Source organism: Mustela putorius, unplaced genomic scaffold, assembly GCF_011764305.1.
Source record: "Mustela putorius furo isolate JIRA1106 unplaced genomic scaffold, ASM1176430v1.1 tig00000095_pilon_pilon_pilon, whole genome shotgun sequence".
NCBI lineage: Eukaryota > Metazoa > Chordata > Mammalia > Carnivora > Mustelidae > Mustela > Mustela putorius.
Window position 1 is genome coordinate 15,562,489 of NW_025421280.1, and position 20,787 is coordinate 15,583,275.

Below are 20,787 nucleotides of genomic sequence, written 5' to 3' on the forward strand. Positions count from 1 at the left end.
ATCTCAGGGTCCTGGGATCAAGTCACAAGTCAGGCTCCCTGCTCAGTGGGGAGTCCACGTCTCCTTCTCCCTCTGCCCCTCCCCTCTACTAGTGCTGTCTAATAAATGAAATCCTTTTTTTTTTTTTTTTTTTTTTTAAGATTTTATTTATTTGAGAGGGAGAGGAAGAGAGATGAGAGGAGAGAGGTCAGGGGCAGAAGCAGACTCCCTGGGGCACCTGGGTGGCTCAATGGGTTAAAGCCTCTGCATTTGGCTCAGGTCGTGATCCCAGGGTCCTGGGAACGAGCCCTGCGTCGGGCTCTCTGCTCAGCAGGGAGCCTGCTTCCCCCTCTCTCTCTGCCTGCCTCTCTGCCTACTTAAATAAATAAAACCTTTAAAAAAAAAAAGAAAAGAAAAGCAGACTCCCTGCTGAGCAGGGAGCCCAATGTGGGACTCGATCCCGGGACTCCAGGATCATGACCCGAGCCAAAAGCAGTCGCTTAACCAACTGAGCCACCTAGGCCCCCAATAAATAAAATCTTAAAAAAAAAAAGGGGGGCCCAAATTAACTTTATACAAGCAAATAAAAATAAACCAATAATGTTAAGTTACAATTTAATAATCTATATTTGTCTTTTATATCATCCCCTCTTAATCCCTACCAAATAAGATAGTCCGAACTCAGATATCATGATTAACACCAATAAAAAAAGTTAAGAGCTAAATATATTCCTAGTGAATGCACTTTGCATACTTCTCTTCTTTCAGATTTATAACTAACATAGAAAATGCTCTCTTCCACATTTTCTGTTTCACACTCAAGGACTCCAATAATCTGGAGTCCTTGAGTGTAATAATCTGTAATAAACTAATAAACTAATAATCTGGTAAACCTGACAGAAAGCAGATATTTGTCTACATTCTTCACAAACCAAAAGCAAGTTTTAAAACCTACTCCTTTGCACAAGAGGCAAATAAAAATAGATCTCTATATAATTTCTAACATTTCTTTTACCAACAGTTAAATACCAGATAAAGTGGCTCAAAATCAACTACAGTATATTTTCATTGAAGAATATTTCTCAGGACAAAGGTTTTGAAGCGTCGGTTCTTGGTGGTAACTTACCTTCCATATTTGGTGTACTAGAAGTAAAAATGGAGCCAAAAATAAAAGACTCGTGAGGAAGAACAGACACTCCCAAATTTTTGTTTTTCTGTCTTTCATTTCTCCAAGGTTTTAAGCTTTACTTGCTTCCTGCCATGCTATATCAGCTGCCACTATGTTCTTAAGGCAGCAAATACTGTCTCAGAAAGTTGATGAGAGAAGGGAATAAATTAAACTGTCACCTCATGATACTAACAGCTTGCCAGATAGCAACAGTCACAAGGTCATTTCTGAAGTTGAGCCTTTAAAAAGACAAGACACCAAATGATCTCTAAGGTCTCCTTTAATAGGTCTACCTATAAAAGTCTCTGAAACTTGATGTTTCTTGAGGACAACAGATTTTTATGAAAAAAAATTTTTGATTAACTAGGATTTTCTACATTTCTATCTTAATATTTAGTTACTGAAATATCTTAAAATGTTGCTGAAGAAAATAACTTTAGAAAAAATTTTACCTCCTCATGGTCTTTTTTACTTTCTGCTTGCAAAATTGAAGATCTGAAAAATAAAAAAGAAATAAGTTTGACCCTCAATTTAAAAAAAGATCTGAGAAAATTTTTTATCTTTAAAAGTGCATATAAAACCAACTGGTATCAAAATAAAAAACCCAAAACACACAACCAATCAATATCTTAGTTAGGAAAAGGAGACCATCTGGGGCTGTACTCAGATTTTTACAACTCTTGACTTTTGGCTGGCTATCCATGCCAAGATATACCAAAAAAGAAACAGGTGCTGGTTTTCAGAAGACAGCCTATAAAGAAGGTACACTGCAAATAAGACAATGCATTTCAACTTTCTGATGTTTATCATATATATTTCAAATGTAAATCAGTGATCCTAACAGAAAACACTAATTGTACTCATTATTTCTCAAAAAATATAGTCAAATGAAAAATTTTAATGTATCACTAACTTCAGGATACTTAGCTTTTCTATAGATGTTATTTTAAGAGTTAAGAGAAAAATTACTAATTTTGAATTACACCAGGAATGTGAAATGGGAAATCATGTTAAGCATTATTAGCAATAAAACTGAAAAAATGTGGGGGCGCCTGGGTGGCTCAGTGGGTTAAGCCGCTGCCTTCAGCTCAGGTCATGATCTCAGGGTCCTGGGATCGAGTCCCACATCGGGCTCTCTGCTCGGCAGGGAGCCTGCTTCCTCCTCTCTCTCTGCCTGCCTCTCTGCCTACTTGTGATCTCTCTCTCTCTCTGCCAAATAAATAAATAAATAAATCTTAAAAAAAAAAAAAAAACTGAAAAAATGTAAATTCCTGTACTAACATATTAACAATTTGGTAAACACAGGGACTCCCAACATCCAGCATGATAAATGACACAGTCACTGACATTTATTACATATTTAAAGAAGGAATATGAAATTAAACAACTGATAAAAGACAGTGAACCATAACATCTTAACATGCTGCTTCAGAACAGTAAGAAAGATCAAAAACAGTATTTTAAGCAGGAAAAAACTGCAGATAACTTAAACATCTATCATTAGGAAAAATTTTAGATTATGGTATATATCCTTAGATGGATTACAACGTAGCCATTGTGAAATGTTTTTAATAAGTAGCTATAGATCCAAAGTATATATACAGTATTTCCTCAAATATTTTTTAAAAATGGCGTAAGGCAACAGACCAAAAAGTTAATTGTTGCTTCTAGTTAGTGAGATTATTCTTTCAATATTCAATACTCCTTTTTTATATTTTTCTGTATTTTCCAAAAATTTGTTGTAAAGGCTACTCTATGGATTCTCAATTAATACAAAGGTAACAGAAGCCTTAAAAATTGCATATACACATTAATGGACTAAATCATTAATTAAACCAGAAACATTTAACATTTAAAAATGAGTGTTTGCACTTACTACATGTCAGGCACAATACATATGTTAGACTTTTCTTCTGTATAATAATTTACAAAGTAGGGATTATGACTCACACACCCCCATTTCACATGTAAAAAAACAGAGGTTATGTAACTTATCTAAGACCACACAGTAAGTAGCAGATCATGAATTTGAACTTTCTGACCCCAGGGTTAGGGCTCTTTCCGCTAACTGTGTTGCCTTCCCCCAGATGGAGCAAAATTTTCAGTGAACAGTATCCTAACATGAAATCACAGGTTTTTACCATTTGCCCTTGTTTTAACAACCTCAAAATACTAAGACTTCATTTAACCAAGTCAGAAAGGAAAATTCATCTCATTTCTACATAATTAAAAAAGAAAATTATCTTAATACATAATAAGCCTAGAGTGGCTATAAGATGTCTGAATGAGAAGGAATTATTATGCATTTCAGTAATTTAAAATACAACAGACTGTATTAACACTAGGAAAAAATACTAACTTTTTTCCATCAAAGGAAGTGATCTGAAAACAGTACCGCCTGTCTTCACAGTCCACAGCCATTACTGAGCAGTTGTCAATGTCCATGGCCAGGCCACCGGCCACATCCCCACGCGCCTGACTCATTAAGTTTCCACCCTGCGTGAAGTAAAACTGTCTGTCCCAGGTAGATGACACCAAGCCTGTTTTACTAAATGAAGAAAGTACATTCACTCTTTAATAAGAACACACCTGAAATCTCATCGTAAGCCAGACAAAAGATAAAGCACATCACAAAGAACCAGCTTGCAAAAAGGCACAAAGGTGCCTAGAAAATGTTTTTCAATCTCTAAAATAAATTCACGTACGCTGAGACACTTTTGTGTTTGTGTATTTCCAAAAAAAAAGCTGGAAGGTATCAAACTGCAACTGTTACAATGATGCTCCATAAGTTACAGTTCAACTTTCAGGAGAAGAAATTCAAACGAAAAGAATTCATTTTACTTCTAAGGTGAACTTGCTTTATCCTATCTTTAGATAAAACTTTTAGAAGTTGGGGCACCTGCATGGCTCAGTCGTTGACCTCTGCCTTCAGTTCAGATCATGATCTCAGTGTCCTGGGATGGAGCCCCACGCCAGGCTCTCTGCTCAGCAGGGAGTCTGCTTCTCCCTCTCCCAAGCCCCCTGCTTGGGTTCCCTCTCTCTCTGTCAAATAAATAAATAAAATCTTCAAAAAAATATTTATTTTTTTAAACTTTTAGAAGTTGACCCGATGGTATAATTGTATTTTAAAGTATAATAAAAATGACTTTTTATAATAAAAATGATTTTTTAAAAAAAGATTTTATTTATTTGACAGAGAGACACAGTGAGAGGGAACACAAGCAGGGGGAACAGGAGTGGGAGAGGGAGAAGCAGACTTCCCACTAAGCACAGAGCCCCATGTGGGGCTCGATCCCAGGACCCTGGGATCATGACCCAAGCAAATGGCAGATGCCTAATGACTGAGCCACCCAGGCACCCCATAAAAATGATATTTAATAGCATTCATGAAATTCTAGATTTATTTAAACTCAAATTCATCTCACTTTAAAAATAATTCTATATTATTCAATAAATATCTAAACAGAATTATACTTCTGAAAATTATTCATGTATTCCACCTCTCAAAAAGTTGACAAACATGAATACCGCTAACTAAAATGATTCAACCTTCAGTAAAAGAAAATAATTTAGCAGACAATATCAATCATACATTATATTCACTTGATACTACCTTATATGATATACAACATACGAAAATAACTATAGTTTTCTTACTTCCTAGCATTAAGGTATCCAGCCTTCCGGGTTAAGTTTCGATTAACAGGAAATTTCATGGGATCTGGGTCAGGCACATATAAGGGGTCACTGGCTACTTCCAAATCTTCTATTGTCTGCTGCATGGTCTCGACATCATTGTCCATTTCCCTACGAACGCTAACAGAGAAAACATACTATTTACTACCAACCACAACAAAGAACTCCTTACCAATCATGTTTATCTATATATTTGCTTTGCCTATCTTTTCTTAAAGACAGCAACAACAGCACAGGTGGCTAAAATAACATGAACGCATGATGAAATAGCTTTACATTTTATTTGAAAGTAGTTATTATGGAAATAATACCAAATTAAAAAATGGATGAAGCCACGCTGAATACCCAACTTTGGAATAATTTTCAAAGTGTCCTGCATATCCCAGATTGACCATATCACTGAGCAGAATTTTGAACCTGCTTAGAACTGCTTGCTTAGAACCCGCTTAGAACTGCTTGCTTTCAGGGCGCCTGGGTGGCTCAGATGGTTAGGCATCTGCCTTTGGCTCAGGTCATGATCCCAGGGTCCTGGGATCGAGCCCGGCATCAGGCTCCCTGCTCATCAGGGAATCCACTTCTCCCTCTCTCTCCCCACTGTCTTCCCTGCCTGTGTTCTCTCACTCTCTCTAGAAAATAAAATAAAATAAAATAAAATCTTAAAAAAAAAAAAAAAACTGCTTGCCCTCTTTAAGTTTTCATGGCTTAGAAAGCAAGATTTATTTAGTAACTCCCATCTGTCCCCCACAATTCAGGTAATTGTGAAGGTAATGAACTTACGGATAATTACTATTATGTGTCTGTTATACACAGACATAAAACCCAGGTTAGAATAAAATATCATCAAACTTGACAGAGCTATGAAATTCAGAGCTCAGATTCTATGGAAAAGATGGTGAAAAATCAAGAAGTATCCATGAGCCATGTGAGACACAGTCTCATGGCAAGGAAAACAGCCCCTCAGGAAATTCAATGCTAAATATTTTTAGATTATGGCATTTAGTTGTTAACTTATTCTCATAACTTCATTTTCAATTTTAAGGAAGAAAGTACTTACTTCTGTACACTTGTTCCAATATTAGTCAAGAATTCTTCCAGCTGTTCATTGAGATTTTCAGAACCCATCTTAAAAAAACTTATCTGGGGCAAGAAGGTGTGTGAGTGGGAGGATGAATAACAGAAACATACACATACAAGAAACACAGTGAATCATATAAACAATCTCCAAGATACATGGTAAGGTAAAGAACAAAGGAATATTCCCAATTGTCCACTAGTTTACAATGACTTCTACTGGCCTTAGAACCACTGAAGAAACCAGACTTTAATTTCACTGTACATCTTTGTGAGTAAGCAATTATAAAATTGGAAACCGTTAAAATATATATAATAATAAGTTATATTAACTCTTATATTTATACAAAGACATATGTTATATTGAGGAATAATAAGCATTAATATTTGAAGGAATCTTCGAATTTCTTTAAACTCTTAATTTTTACGGGTGTGCCATCACATATTACCCAAATTCACTTTTCTAGCCTCCTTCCTGATGCAAACCTCTTGGGACACTTTGGATCTCATCTATTATTTTTACCTCAGGAGGTATGCAAGGAACAGGAAACAAACTCAAACTTGCCCATTCTCTTTCAAATCTATTCCAAAGTCAGAGTGAATGGAAATTCCATCAGTAGGAGTAACTCCAGAATTCATTCAGCTTTCTGTTCCCTGTCCCCCACCTGTGATGGACAAGATCTAAATACTAGGTAAGTGTTTTTATTTATCCTAAACTATGTGAAATCTTCATTTGCAAGAAAAGCCATCCTAACTTTCTCAAAATAGCATTCTGATGACATTTTAAATTACTTTTGAAAACAGAGATCCAAATAGAATATTTTGACCTTAGTTTGTAATACGCTTACACTTCACATAAATATCAAACTTAACATAAAGTTTTTAGGACAGTTATAATCCAAAACACAGTGCAGTCAGTATTTACCTGAGCTTGCATGTACCCAAGTAGAGGTTCTAACAGTGCTATTTTCTTTTTGTATTGAAGAGTATTTAATGCACAAAAATAATGCATCATGGTCTGGTGTTGTTTTTTTCTTGAAGTGTAGACATCTTCTGTTACTTCATACTTTACCTTTGAGTAAAAACATTAAAAATACTATTATTTCCTTAATTGTGTAATTATCTTTAGCAGCAGCTGTAGGGAAGAGTCCATCCAAGGAAAAATGTGTATCAACTATGCATCTTTATTTTCTGAGATAGTAGAAATCCTATAAAATACCAACCACTCCATCTTAAAATGCACATTTAAAGCCGAATTCTGCACATAACTAAGAATGATACAATAACTGAACTAAGTGTAGCAGAGTCTACCACACAAATCAAAGGCAGATAGGGATTTGGTATTAGCTTAGTCATTAGGTTTTTGTTTGTTTGTTTTTTAGTCATTAGTTTTTGATCTTGGTAAGTTCACAGCATACTTCTCTTCTGGTTCTCCCCTGCTGTTCTTCCTCTCTTATGCTTGTTTTCTTTCACCCACACTTAAAATACTTGTGCTCCTTTAAGTTCTTGTATTCAGACAATATTTATTGAGCACCTATTATGTAATATGCATTAGGCTCTTCTCTCTTGTTGCTTTCCTTAGAATACCAAATCCAGTACTAAGAATATTCCAATACACCAATGACTCCCAAATTTTTAACTCTCACCTTTCACTTTTTTTGTAATTTTATTTATTTATGTGAGAGAGAGAGAGAGAGCACGAGCAGGGAGAGGGAGAAGCAGACTCCCCGCTGAGTGGAGAGCCTAATGCAGGTCTTGATCCCAGGATTCTGGGATCATGACCTGAGCCAAAGGCAGACACCCAACTGACTAAGCCATCCAGACAGCCCTTGCCCTTCACTCTCCTAAGTGTCAGAGGAAGTACGTTTCCAACTGGGCTTCTCTCTATGTGTGTGTGTATGTGCACTTGTGCACAAATGTGTGTTTAAATGTGCCAAACATGTACAAAACTGAATACAGTATCTTCCCCTCAAAGCCTCTGTTTTATTAGCTTTTTATTATTTTTAAAGATATTTATATTTGAGCATAAGAGCAAGCGGTGGGGAGGGGCAAAGGGAGGAGAAAGAGAAGCAGACTCCCCACTGAGTAAAGAGCCTAATGCAGGGCTCAATCCCAGGACCCCAGGATCACGACCTGAGCTGAAAGCAGACACTTCATCAACGGAGCCATCTAGGTGCCCCTGCTTCTTAGCTCTCCTAATTACTCCAAGATCTACCCCATCATCCAAGAATCATAGGATTCCTTTTTAATTCTTTCTTCTACCATGTCATGTCAATTCTACTTATAAAATATCATCCAAAAGTATTCCTTCCTCTACACTTTCTACAACTACCTGAGGCTCTCCTAATATCTCTGCAAACTATTCTGGTACCTTTTCAGTTGGATTCCCTCAGTCCAGTACCCTTCACATTTCCATTAGGATTTTTATTTTATAACACAATTTCATGGTGTTATCCACTTATAATCCTTTAAGTAGGATTCCTTTAAACAGGCTGTCCAGTCCCTCTAACTTAAACTTCAAAGTCACTGACAGAGTAATCTGGCCCTAAACTACTTTCTTGTCATCTCTGCCATTCCTCCCCCCAAATATATCCTATGCTCCAGACACACGCCATTATCGTATAATAATTGTTAGAATTTTAAAAACTTGCTACAAGCCAGGTGCCCTGCATGTATTATCACATTTCATCATCACAACTACTGAGTTTTTTTGACAGAGAAATAAAGGCTTGAAATTAAGTAACCAGAGTGTGACCTCAGGCAAGTAAGTAAATCTCAGGCAAAGCTGAGATTTGTCCTCCAACAGTGCAACTCCAGAGCCCATGCTCTTAAGCTTTACATTTTCTGGTGTCTACCATGTGCTTCTGCAAAGGCTGTTTTTCTTCCAGGAATGCCCACTTCCTAACCCTAAACCAGTGACATTCACTCATCCTAAATGCAAACAGCACCTCCTAAAAGTATAGCCTTTCCCAATTACCAAAGTTAACTGCTGCTTTGTGCTCTCCCAACATTTTGTTAAGACTGCTATTACAGTACTTAACTCTGTTAATTCACATGTGTTCTTCACTCTTGTACGCTGGCATCTACTCTAGCTGCATGCCTTCACACAGGAAGTCTTTGACTAAGTGTGTATTATTCACTCCCTGAGGCTAGGAGTGGAGCCTTTTCACACTATTACCCCATGGTACCCAAAACAGAGTAGATGCTCGAAATTTTTTCAAATCAAACAAAATTGGTATAAGAATGTTTTTTAAACTACCTGGAATAACAACAAAAAACCTGGAACAGCCAGAAGCAATGCAAAGTGTAATAAAATTCATAATTAGGGCGCCTGGGTGGCTCAGTGGGTTAGGCCGCTGCCTTCGGCTCAGGTCATGATCTCAGGGTCCTGGGATCGAGACCCGCATCGGGCTCTCTGCTCAGCAGGGAGCCTGCTTCCTCCTCTCTCTCTGCCTGCCTCTCTGCCTACTTGTGATCTCTCTCTCTCTCTCTGTCAAATAAATAAATAAATAACCTTTTTAAAAAAATAAATAAATAAATAAATAAAATAAAATGAAATTCATAATTACACCCTTTAACTATTTCTCTAAGGCAAAGTAGCAAAGTAATATAGATCTCAAAATGTGTGTATTTTATTAATATTTGCACCAAGTAATCAGTGAACTAAAATTAGAAATGGAAAGTTCTTTGTACTGGACTTTGTGAGAAACTTTCCATTTACTGGGTCACAGTAGCTGTTGCACAGTAAATTATATACCTAGTCGTGGATTCCCCCAAGTGATCACTGTGCCCCTACCAGCAGCTGTAGCCAAAGCTGCAGACACCAACACAGAGCACCTCACTTGCAAACATCTAGTGGAGGTCTCATGATCAAACCTGGGATTAGGCACTGAGGAAGGAAAGAGCTTAAGGAGCAGCTAGATGAACTTGTTAATTATTTTGTTTCTGTTCTTTACTCCAATGCATTTCTCCTAAAATAGAGTGAAAGATTTCTGGATTTCACTCCTTGGAGAAGGATCAAAAACTATATATATATATATATATATATATATATATATATATATATATGTGTGTGTGTGTGTGTATGTATATGTATACACACACACACACACAGTGAGGAGGTACTCATAATTTCAATTATGTATGCAACAATTCAACTTTTTAACCACTTTATCTCAGAAGACACTTCTGAATACATACATGGTCAAAAAAAACAGAACACATACAATGTTCTCAAAACACAAGGCAAAAGGAGGCAATGTTATATACTGAGCATGAATTACACTTTTGGAATAGTTCTATTTACTTATCAAATTTTGTCAGCAGAAAAATATTTTGTTCAAAGAGACAATTATTAATTGCCTGATAATTATAAGAAAGGCTTTGAAGCAACTAGAAGGAAAGAATAAACTAAGGGCAATGTAGTAAAACATACAAAGTAACTGCAGTTACTGTTTTTAAACAGAAAAAAACTAGTGAAAAAGAAGCTAATGAAACAATTGTGACACTAAAGGAGTAAATAATTATGTTATCACACCTTGTCATTTTCTCTTTTTTTTGACAACCGGCTATATCTGTTAATTGCAGCATCATGATCTGGAAAACAGAAATAACTATTAACAATAATACAACAGTACTTTACCAAACCTATAAATGCTTTAAATAGTCTTTACATGTGCATCTTCCAACAAACATGCTAAAGCAAGAATTCTCAAAATAAAATAAAAATTCTTTAACACATACTTCACTCCACCCAAATATTCCCATAGTCAAAATTTCCCATGAAATATCTTTCTACTTATTAAATTGGTTTTTTAAAAAAAATCAATTCTAAGGAGACTGTACTCCACATAAAGTTTTTAAAAGTATTTTACTTTTTTTTAAGATTTTATTATTTATTTGAGAGACAGAGTGAGAAAGCACAAGGAGGATGAGTGGCAGAGGAAGGAGGAGAAGCAAGCTCCCCACTGAGCAGGGAGCCCAATGCAGGACTCAATCCCAGGACCCTGAAATCATGATCTGAGCGAAAGGCAGATGTTTAAACAACTGAGCCACCCAGGGTCCTAAAAAGTATTTTTTAGTACAAAAATAGCAAATGTTCACTAAGGAAAATTTTGGAATATACAAGAAAACAAGGGAATATGTTATATCAACTCCTCTGGTATTATTAATATAGCAAACCACAAGATTTGATTTAGTTTCCGTTTAAATTCTTCTTGTAGCATAAACTTAGTAAAACTTAAAAATAGCACTGATTTACATAATGTTCACCTACACTTTAAATTAGGTTCATTTTCTTCAATTATTACATAGAATATAGCCACAGTTTTATGTTGATAAAGAAATGCATCACTGTGAGAAAGAACTATAAAGTATTCACAACTTACCATTACTAGCAATCTGAAACACTTCCTTTAACGTCAGTATTTCTGGAAAAGTTCAAGAATAGTTTCAATTTAGCATATTTATGAAATATCTAAAATTTTGTTTAGAAAACAGTAACTCCCATTTAAGCTAAACTCAAACTCCAAATAATATTTCATACTTCAACATTCAAATTGAAAAAGTTCTGTGTTTTAGCTCGTCTACGAAACATACACTATCTTTAACAATAATTACACCACCAGATCTACTTGCCACAAATTAATAATGTGACACAAAAATTTAAAATCATTGCAAATTCTAAGATATTCAAATATTCTGACTTAGTACCAGCATCTAACTTATTATTTTTGATACAGACTCTAGTAAGTTCAAGTGCTGAATCTGAGAAAAAAGAAAAATTAGTAAGATATGACATTCAGACTAGGAAAAGAGCATCCTTGAGAAATGACCATCCTTGAGAATTATCACCATAAATACTAACTCCTTCTCTAAAATACACTTGTCTTTATTCCATGCATGATCTGAATACTTTACCATCCACTGATACATTAGTTCAATGTTTTTATTCTCTCTACATATTCAGTAAATAAGTCTGTATGACTGAGACTGTAAATTATGAGAAAGCAGAGGCAATTCTATAAAACTCTCATTTTATCACCTAATAATCCTAAACAGGGAAAAAAAATCCACCACAAACTACTAAGTCATGGGTTGCCAGGCGTGCCAGTACCCCTACCTCCCACCACTGCAGTCCCTAAACACACCTCCTGTGCCACTGTCACAGGTCAGGCATTGGTCATAGCTCACTAAGCTCTCACAACTTCCTAATCTATTTTCCTGGACATCAAATCCACTCTATTCTAACCTCCAAAACCAAAGGAATTGGATCTACTTCTTCAAGGCCTCCATTGGCTTCTTTGCTTATAAACTTAAGTCCAACATCTTCAGCATGATCTTGTTCCAGATTCATCTCCTGTCACTCCTCAACACATCCAACGTTGCAACCATGTGGAGTTTCTCGTCAACCACAAAACAAGACACCTATTTCTATAACCCATACCTTTGTGCTTTCTAGTCTGTCTAATGGAACAATGACTCTCTTCTTGCAAATTCCTCTTCACTGTTCAATGCTCATGTCACATCCTTAGTGACATCTTACTGACACCCTCCTCTGAGCCCCCATAGCACCTTGCTCATTCCCTAATTATAAGAGAATTATCTTAATTACCTACTTTACCCATCTCCTTCTCAAGGCGTTCTTGACAGAAGACAACTGTATCTAGTTTAACATCTAGCAGGAGCTTCTATAAATATCCAGTGATACATTAAAATGGTACAAGCTGCAGTTAGAAATGGTTAAGGTATACAGTAATATGCACTTTACAAGTATTGATCTGAGGGGTAATGGAAGTAGACATAAACTTGACTTCATTACCTTTTAGATCTCTTTCTTTAAACTGGGTAATGGGAAACATCATGGCATCAGCAAGCTGTGTTGAAAGTACTGCATGGCAAGAGCTAAGCTAGTAAAAGGAAGACCAAAATGGCTGAATAAATAACTATACAGAGATATTTAGCCAGTGTTTATAAATTAAACAAAATCTAATAAACAGATGGTGATACATTTTACAGAAGAGAACATTCAAAATTATGTGATATAGTCCAAAATACTATACAGTTAAAAAAAAAAAAAGTCCATTTAAAACTCTTAGAAAAAAAACATAGGATAACCTAGGATTCGGCAATGGCTCTTACATATGACACCAAAGCACAAGCAACTAAAGAAAATATAAATTGGACTTCATCAAAATTAAAAACCTTGGGCAATAGATATATCAAGAAAGTAAAAACACAGCCTGCAGAAAGGGGGGAAATATTTGCCAGTCACATATCGAGAATGAACTTGTATCTACAAAAAGGAAGCCTTAAACTCAGTAATAAAAGATAAACCACTCAACTGAAAAATCGGGCAAAGTACTGAATGAAGCACTTCACCCCTGCCCACAGTGCTGCCTTCTGTAGTTTCAGTTACCCAGAGTCAACTGCCGTCCCGAAGCAGATGATCCTCCTTCGGACACAGTGTCAGAAGGCCAACAGGAGCCTAACGGGACCTTAGAGTGCTTCCATCATTCACCTCACTGCATCTCATCATGCAGGCACTCTATCATCTCACATCACCACAAGAAGGGTTGAGTACAGCACCGTAATATATTTTGCAAGAGAGACACACACACCACATTCACAGAACTTGTATTATGGTATAATGTTATAATTCTATTTTATTAGTAATTATTCTCTCATTTTGTTAAACCTACTGTGCCTATTTTATAAATTACTCTTTGTCACATGTGTGTGTATGTATAGGGAAACACATTATATATGGTTCCATACTACCATGGTTTCAGGTGACCACTTGGGGTGGTGTGTGAAAGTATCACCTGTGGATGCAGAGGGGGGGGTACTATCATAGACATAGATTCAGAAATGGCCAATAAGCATAGAAAAAGGTCCTCAACACCATTAGTCAACAGGAAAATGCACATAAAAACTACAATGATACACTACTTCATACCTGCTTAGATGGTTATAATAAAAATATTAACAAAAATAGTTAAGGGTTGGTGAGGACATGGAAAAACTGGAACCCTCCATTACTGGTGGGAATGTAAAAGTATATAGGACCTGTGGAAAACAGTCTGGCTCAAAAAGCTAAATATAAAATTACTGTATGACCCAGCAATTCCACTCCGGATTACAGACCCAAAAGAACTGAATACTGGTGTTCAAGAAAAAAATAAAACAAAAGCTTATATACAAACCCTCACTGTAGCACTATTCCCACTGGCCAAAAGGCATAAAACAACTCACTGCCCATCAACTATCAATGGATAAATAAAAAGTGGTATACTCATATGATAGAATTTTATTCACCTTCTGATACATGCTACAACACAGACAAACCTTGAAAACATTACACTAAAGAAGACACAAAAATCCACAAACTGTGTAAGCCCATTTATATGAAATATCCAAAGCAGGCAAATCTATACAGATAGAAAATAGATTTGTGGTTGCCAAGAGCTGAAGGGAGAGGAAGTAGGGAGTGGCTGCTTAATGGGAATAGGGTTTCCTTTGGGATGATGATGAAAATGTTCTGGAACATCAGCAGTGAGGGCTACACAGCATTGTGAGTATATAAATGTAACTAGGGAGACATTTTATGTTATGTATATTTTACCAGAATAAAAATATTCCATTTCCTATAAATATTTCTCTATATTGCTCTACTATAACAATATTTTGCTATAATGAGTTATTAAAATATTTCAAAAAACTACTTTTTCAGTTACAGAACTAGAAAAGACAGAACAATCTAATAGCTCCTATGAAAAGAAGAGCTTTCATTGCACTAGTTGAGAACAGTAATGAACTCCCCAAATAGCTCTCACCGCCCCTCTTCCTCCTAGGAACATTTTACCATCCAGTTTATTAATCCTTCCATCCCAGACAGTCAATATCAGCCCTTAATTTCTCTAACCAGTCATCAGAACAAATTATTTTTAAAAAGACCCAGAAGCGGGGCACCTGGGTGGCTCAGTGGGTTAAGCCTCTGCTTCAGCTCAGGTCATAATCCCAGGGTCCTAGGATCAAGTCCTGCATTGGGCTCTCTGCTCAGCAGGGAGCCTGCCTCTCTGCCTACTTGTGATTTCTGCCAAATAAATAAATAAAATCTTGGGGAAAAAAAAGACCCAGAACTTAGCTATATCTCACAGCTTTTTTTTTTAAGATTTTATTTATTATTTAACAGACAGAGATCACAAGTAGGCAGAGAGGCAGGCAGAGAGACAGATGGAAGCAGGCTCCCTGCTGAGCAGAAGGCCCGATGTAGGGCTCAATCCTAGGACCTTAAGATCATGACCTGAGCTGAAGGCAGAGGCTTAACCCACTGACCACCCAGGTGCCCTTATATCTCATAGTTTAACCTTTTTGGTGGGGAGGGGGAGAGCAGAGAGAGAGAGAAAACAAGTAGGCAGAGAGGCAGGCAGAGAGAAAGGGGAAAGCAGGCTCCCCACCAAGCAGAGAGCCCGATGTGGAGCTTGATTCCAGGACCCTGAGATCATGACCTGAGCTGAAGGCAGAGGCTTAACCCACTGAGCCACCCAGATGCCCCTCTTTTTTTTTTTTTTTTAATTTTATTTATTTATTGGTCAAGAAAAGAGAACAGGCAGGCAGAAGCAGAGGAAGAAGCAGGCTTCCAGCTGAGCAAGGAGCCCAATGTGGGAGTTCATGACCTGAGCTGAAGGCAGACAGATGCTTAACCGACTAAGCCACCCAGGCTCATAGTTGCCACCCACCTCATAGTTGAACTCTTACCTCCCTGCCTACACCAGATAAAAGAGTGAAAGGCTGAATGACACAGACTAAGAGGAGAGACAGCACATCTCTAGGCTCATCCCCAAAAACAATTTGTTTTAATCAAACAAAGTACTATTTTTATGAGACATCCACTAAGATATGAGGCCAACACTAATATGGAAATAAGGTCCTTCTTTTTTTAAAGATTTTATTTATTTATTTGAGAGAGAGAGAGCATGAGAAGGGGGAGGGCAGAGGGAGAAGAGCCCTGCAGAGCACGGAGCCTGATACGGAACTCGATCCCGAGACCCCAGGATCATGACCCAAGCTGAAGGCAGTTGCTCAACCAACTGAGCCACCCAGGTACCCCAGGTGCCCCAATAAGGTCCTTCTTTAATCATAGAGATTTGCTCATATAATCATTATAATACAAGTTCCCAATAAAAGCTAAACTTGAATAATTTAATAATAAGACCACTTACTCAAGCAAAATAAGTACTTACCTCATCTATAACTTTTGAAAACTGTTGCAAAGTAGAGCTCATAACTTCATCATCACCCCCCAAAGGAAAACGCTAAAAAAAGAGAAACAGAGATGAGGTAATGTCCAGTACTGTAGGTCTTCTGTGAATGATGCTGTAATTTACATTTTTAAAATTGTTTAATAATTTTTTATTTTTTATTATTAGCCCCAGGGGTACAGGTCTGTGAATCGCCAGGTTTACACACTTCACAGCACTCACCACAGCACATACCCTCCCCAATGTCCATAACCCCACCCCCCTCTCCCAACCCCCCTTCCCACAGAAACCCTCAGATTGTTTTGTGAGATTAAGAGTCACTTATGATTTGTCTCCCTCCCGATCCCATCTTCTTTCATTTTTTCCTTCCCTACCCCCCAAAACCCCACGTTGCTTCTCCAATTCTTCATATCAGGGTGTAATTTACATTTTCAAAAATAGCTGACCCTCAAAACACATGGGAGCTAGAAGTGCTGACCCGCACATAAGTTATATGTTAAAAGTTAAATTATTTAACTTTCCCCAAATTTAACTAACAGCCGACTGTTGACAGGAGCCTTATCAGTAATGTAAACAGTTAACACATATTTTATATATTACATGTATTGTGTACTGTATTTTCATAATCTTTTAGAGAAAAGTGTTAAGAAAATCATAGGAAGAAAAATATATTTACTGTACTGTATCCAAAAAAACCCACCCATGAATAAGTGGACCCATTCAGTTCAAACCCATGTTGTTGTATTTTTTTAAGATTTTATTCATTTGGGGCGCCTGGGTGGCTCAGTGGGTTAAGCCTCTGCCTTTGGCTCAGGTCATGATCTCAGGGTCCTGGGATTGAGCCCCGCATAGGGCTCTCTGCTCAGCAGGGAGCCTGCTTCCCCCTCTCTCTGCCAGCCTCTCTGCCTACCTATGATCTCTCTCTCTCTCTCTCTGTCAAATAAAAAAAAAATTTTATTCATTTATTTGAGAGAGAGAAAGAGAGTGAGCGAGCACGAAAAAGGGGGGGGGGTCAGCGGGAGAAGAACACTCCCACTGAGGAGGGAGCCTGATGCGTAACTAGATCCCAGGACTCCAGGATCATGACCTTAGCCAAAGGCACTCACTCAACCAACTGAGCCACATAGGCACCCCTCAAACCCATGTTAAGGATCAACTGAAACTTTTACAAATTTCCAAAATTTTGAATACTCTAAAAAATGTCACTTAATAAAAGAATGTAATTTGTACAATTAGTAAACATTACTTAAAATATTTGCTAAGCAACTGATTAACATAGTATTATAGGAATGCATCCCATACTAGGAGTTCAGAGATTTGTTTTATTCTAATTCCTCCAATAACCACCTATAAAATGAGTAAGCCTCAGTTTCCTTATTTGTAAGAAGAGGAGAAGTCAATTAAATAACTTCTACCTAAGATTAATTAAAAGGAGCTATAATGGAATTTCAACAGCATATCAAAATTACTTTCTATGAATTCAAAAAAGCTTAGGATTCTTGATGAGAAATTCTATTTATACAGATACTTTATCACTGCATAGTTTCAATTAGGCTTTTAAAATTTTCACGTACGATACCTGTTTTTCATATTCTTTTAAAAGTTTTGAAGTCAGGTGTGTTGCTGCACTTAATTCATTCTGTGGGGGAAAAAATCAGCATTCAAATTAACACAATATTACTAAGAAAAAGCTTTAGTTGAAGATACCTACGCCACTTTTGTTTTTTACTTAATATAAGTGCTATATAACGCGTTCTCTAAACCCCTCATTAAATCACTGGAAAGGGGGAACTACCATTAAAGCACTTTAAAGGGAAACTCAAACCATTAAACAGATACCATCAAGGAACTCAGCAGTGTTCTTCTAGGTGTACTTTTCTTTTTAGCTAATAAAAACTCAGCATTAAATATTGTTAAAACTTTAAAGTTAGAAGTAAACTGTATATAATCTTAGCAAAATCTTAAGAGATTCTACATTGATGACAAATTATTCCTCTAAGTGCTGAAACTATACCAATACACTTAACAACATACAACCAAACTATGGTTAGCCTAGTCATGTAATACAGCAATACAGAAACATGAAGGTATTACTTTCAAGTTTTTTTTCTAGTGAGGAATATAATGACATTTCTTTTACACAGTAATCTCTGTAGTCAGGAGTCAAATCTTGAGAGACCAATTGCAAGGAAAAAAATTTAAAACTATCCCAGCAACTTTTTAATTCATTTTTTTAAAGATTTTTACCCTCAGAGGGAGAAAGTGTACAGGCACATGACTTGGAGGAGGGGCAAAAGAAAAGAAAGAATCCCAAGCAGACTTGGAGCTGAGCACAGAGCCTGATGTGGGGGCTTGACTTCACAATCCTGAGATCATAAGCTGAGCCAAAATTAAGAGTTGGACCCTTAACTGACTGAGCCACCTGGGAACCCCTCAGAGCAACTTTTTTGTACATAATGAAAATGTGAGTCCAGAAAGGAGGTAAAATGAGAAGGAGGGGGAAAAAAAACTTGTACACCTAATTAATCCCTAAGAAAGCTTATGATAGAACCCAGGTTCCTGTTAAGGCTTATAATTAAGTTACATAAACACAGCTTCAAATCTTAAACCTGCTCAACAAAACAATCTAGTCATCTCCTTAATTCATCTCACAGTAACCAGAGTTACATCCAATTTTTATTATCTGCTTCTCACTAAACATAAACTACCTTCAATCCTTTACTCAAAAAGGGGGAAATGTTCCGTAAGATTAAAAGCACAATTACGGAAAACCCTGGTGACCATATGGGGTTTTTCAGTCAAATCTTAGGCAAAGATCATGATCAGTAAGTTTCAGTAAGAAAGTTCTTACTATGTCTGGGTAAAAAGGGGAAGATGCTTCAATCTTTATCTCTTCTGTAGCACTGCAAAGTACACACTAGTAATTGGAATGTGAGCTTTAATACAAAATACTTAAAAGTTCATGCATCCAAAAAAAAAAAAAAAAGGTCACGCATCCACTCAACAAATAATACTATGAGCCCAGGATAGAGCTAGGCACCAGTAAACAAGGCAGGCACTAGCTATGTCTATCCTCACGGGCTTCAAGAGTCATTAAAAAAAAGCAGTTAGCCTTTAGGCCTTTACCTGTGCATCATAAATCCGCAGCATAGCTTGATACAACTGGTTCATATAGTTGGAAATAGCTGTAGCATCTTCTTCAAATACACCCAGTAAAGACCTTGTCTGTATAAAATAAAAGCAGTAAGTTTACATTAACCATTATATAAAACAGACAGAAAATTATTTTCTAAAGAAAGGAAAAATCCTAGGATATTGGGGCTCTAAGAATTCTGAGTCTTAACCTATTTTCTCTTTTGATAGTAGTGCCAAGATGCTGGGGTTCTTTGTTCTCAATTTCACTTCACTAAAATGGAGGGATTTTCCAACTACATCACACAAAATTTCTTTTTATTTATTTGTTTAGGGCAGCGACAGAGGGAGAGAGAATCTCAAGCAGGCTCCACGCCCATCGCAGTTCTATCCCACAACCCTAAGATCACGACCTGACCAAAATCAGGAGCTGAACGCTTAAATGACTGAGCCACTCAGCGCCCTCATCACATAAACTTTAAAAGGAACAACAAAGGTATATTTTCATGAATTAAAAAGTCTGTAATTAAATTAAGATCAACAAAAATATACAAGGCTAAATTAACAGTATTCCATGTGTAAGTATTTTAGAGGTCTTATTTCAGGATAACTCAGTATGGTTTCTTTTTCCGTGGTCTCAGTACGGTTTCTTTTTCCGTGGTCTCTTGTTGTAGTGCCAAACCCCTCCCCACCCTAATCCAAAATAACAACATAGTACCCATTCCCAACATGGCCTAGTAAACACTAACTTGGATTTTAGGAGTATAGAATTTGAGGTTCTTTTTTTCTTCTTCTTCTTCTTCTTTATACTTATCTATATTGTTAAGCTTTTTTTTTTTTAAAGATTTTATTTATTGACAGAGAAAGAGAGATCACAAATAGGCAGAGCAGCAGGCAGAAATAGAGAGGGAAGCAGGCTCCCTGCTGAGCAGACAGCCCTATGTGGGGCTCGATCCCAGGACCCTGAGATCATGACCTGAGCCAAAGGCAGAGGCTTAATCCACTGACCCACCCAGGCACCCCAAGTTAAACATTTTTTTTAATGCAATAAGCATTTCCCCTTCATTTTAGGGGGGAAATGTGTCAGTAAGTAAATGTTAAAGACTGTCAATAAAAAGGGTCAGAGATAAGGAAACTCAGCAGATCAAGGCAAGCATACTCACTTTTTCATATCCCAAAGACAAAGAGAAAAAACCAACAACTATTGAGATAACTGCAATTTAAAATCTAAAAGATGACCTTGTATTTTTATTCTACAAATAATTCATTCTTACAAGGTGGTTTTTTAAAAAACCAACTTATTCCTTAGCTTCCTGTTTTTGGAAAAGGAAGCTAAATCAATATGGTTTAAAAAAAAAAAAGAGGGCACAAAATCTTTTTGTCCACATATGAAATCCATGTTGTCAGTCCTCTTTCCCATGCCACAGAGATTTAAATCTGACAGAATTTCACTTTAGCTCTATGCCCCTCCTATTCCTC

At 36.8% G+C, this 20,787-nt stretch overlaps 1 protein-coding gene across 1 annotated transcript in view; it reads right to left on the reverse strand.

Moving 5' to 3' along the window:
• APPL1 (adaptor protein, phosphotyrosine interacting with PH domain and leucine zipper 1) overlaps positions 1-20,787 on the reverse strand; it is a 38,076-nt gene that overhangs the window by 12,979 nt on the left and 4,310 nt on the right. Inside the window, exons 2-12 of the mRNA XM_045078670.1 lie at positions 19,303-19,401; positions 17,756-17,815; positions 16,159-16,230; positions 12,735-12,822; positions 11,302-11,343; positions 10,452-10,510; positions 6,840-6,986; positions 5,898-5,980; positions 4,805-4,963; positions 3,507-3,695; positions 1,600-1,642 (exon numbers count right to left, since the gene is read on the reverse strand). Coding sequence (XP_044934605.1) covers positions 1,600-1,642; positions 3,507-3,695; positions 4,805-4,963; positions 5,898-5,980; positions 6,840-6,986; positions 10,452-10,510; positions 11,302-11,343; positions 12,735-12,822; positions 16,159-16,230; positions 17,756-17,815; positions 19,303-19,401 — 1,041 coding nt within the window. The remainder of the gene's footprint in view (positions 1-1,599; positions 1,643-3,506; positions 3,696-4,804; positions 4,964-5,897; positions 5,981-6,839; positions 6,987-10,451; positions 10,511-11,301; positions 11,344-12,734; positions 12,823-16,158; positions 16,231-17,755; positions 17,816-19,302; positions 19,402-20,787) is intronic.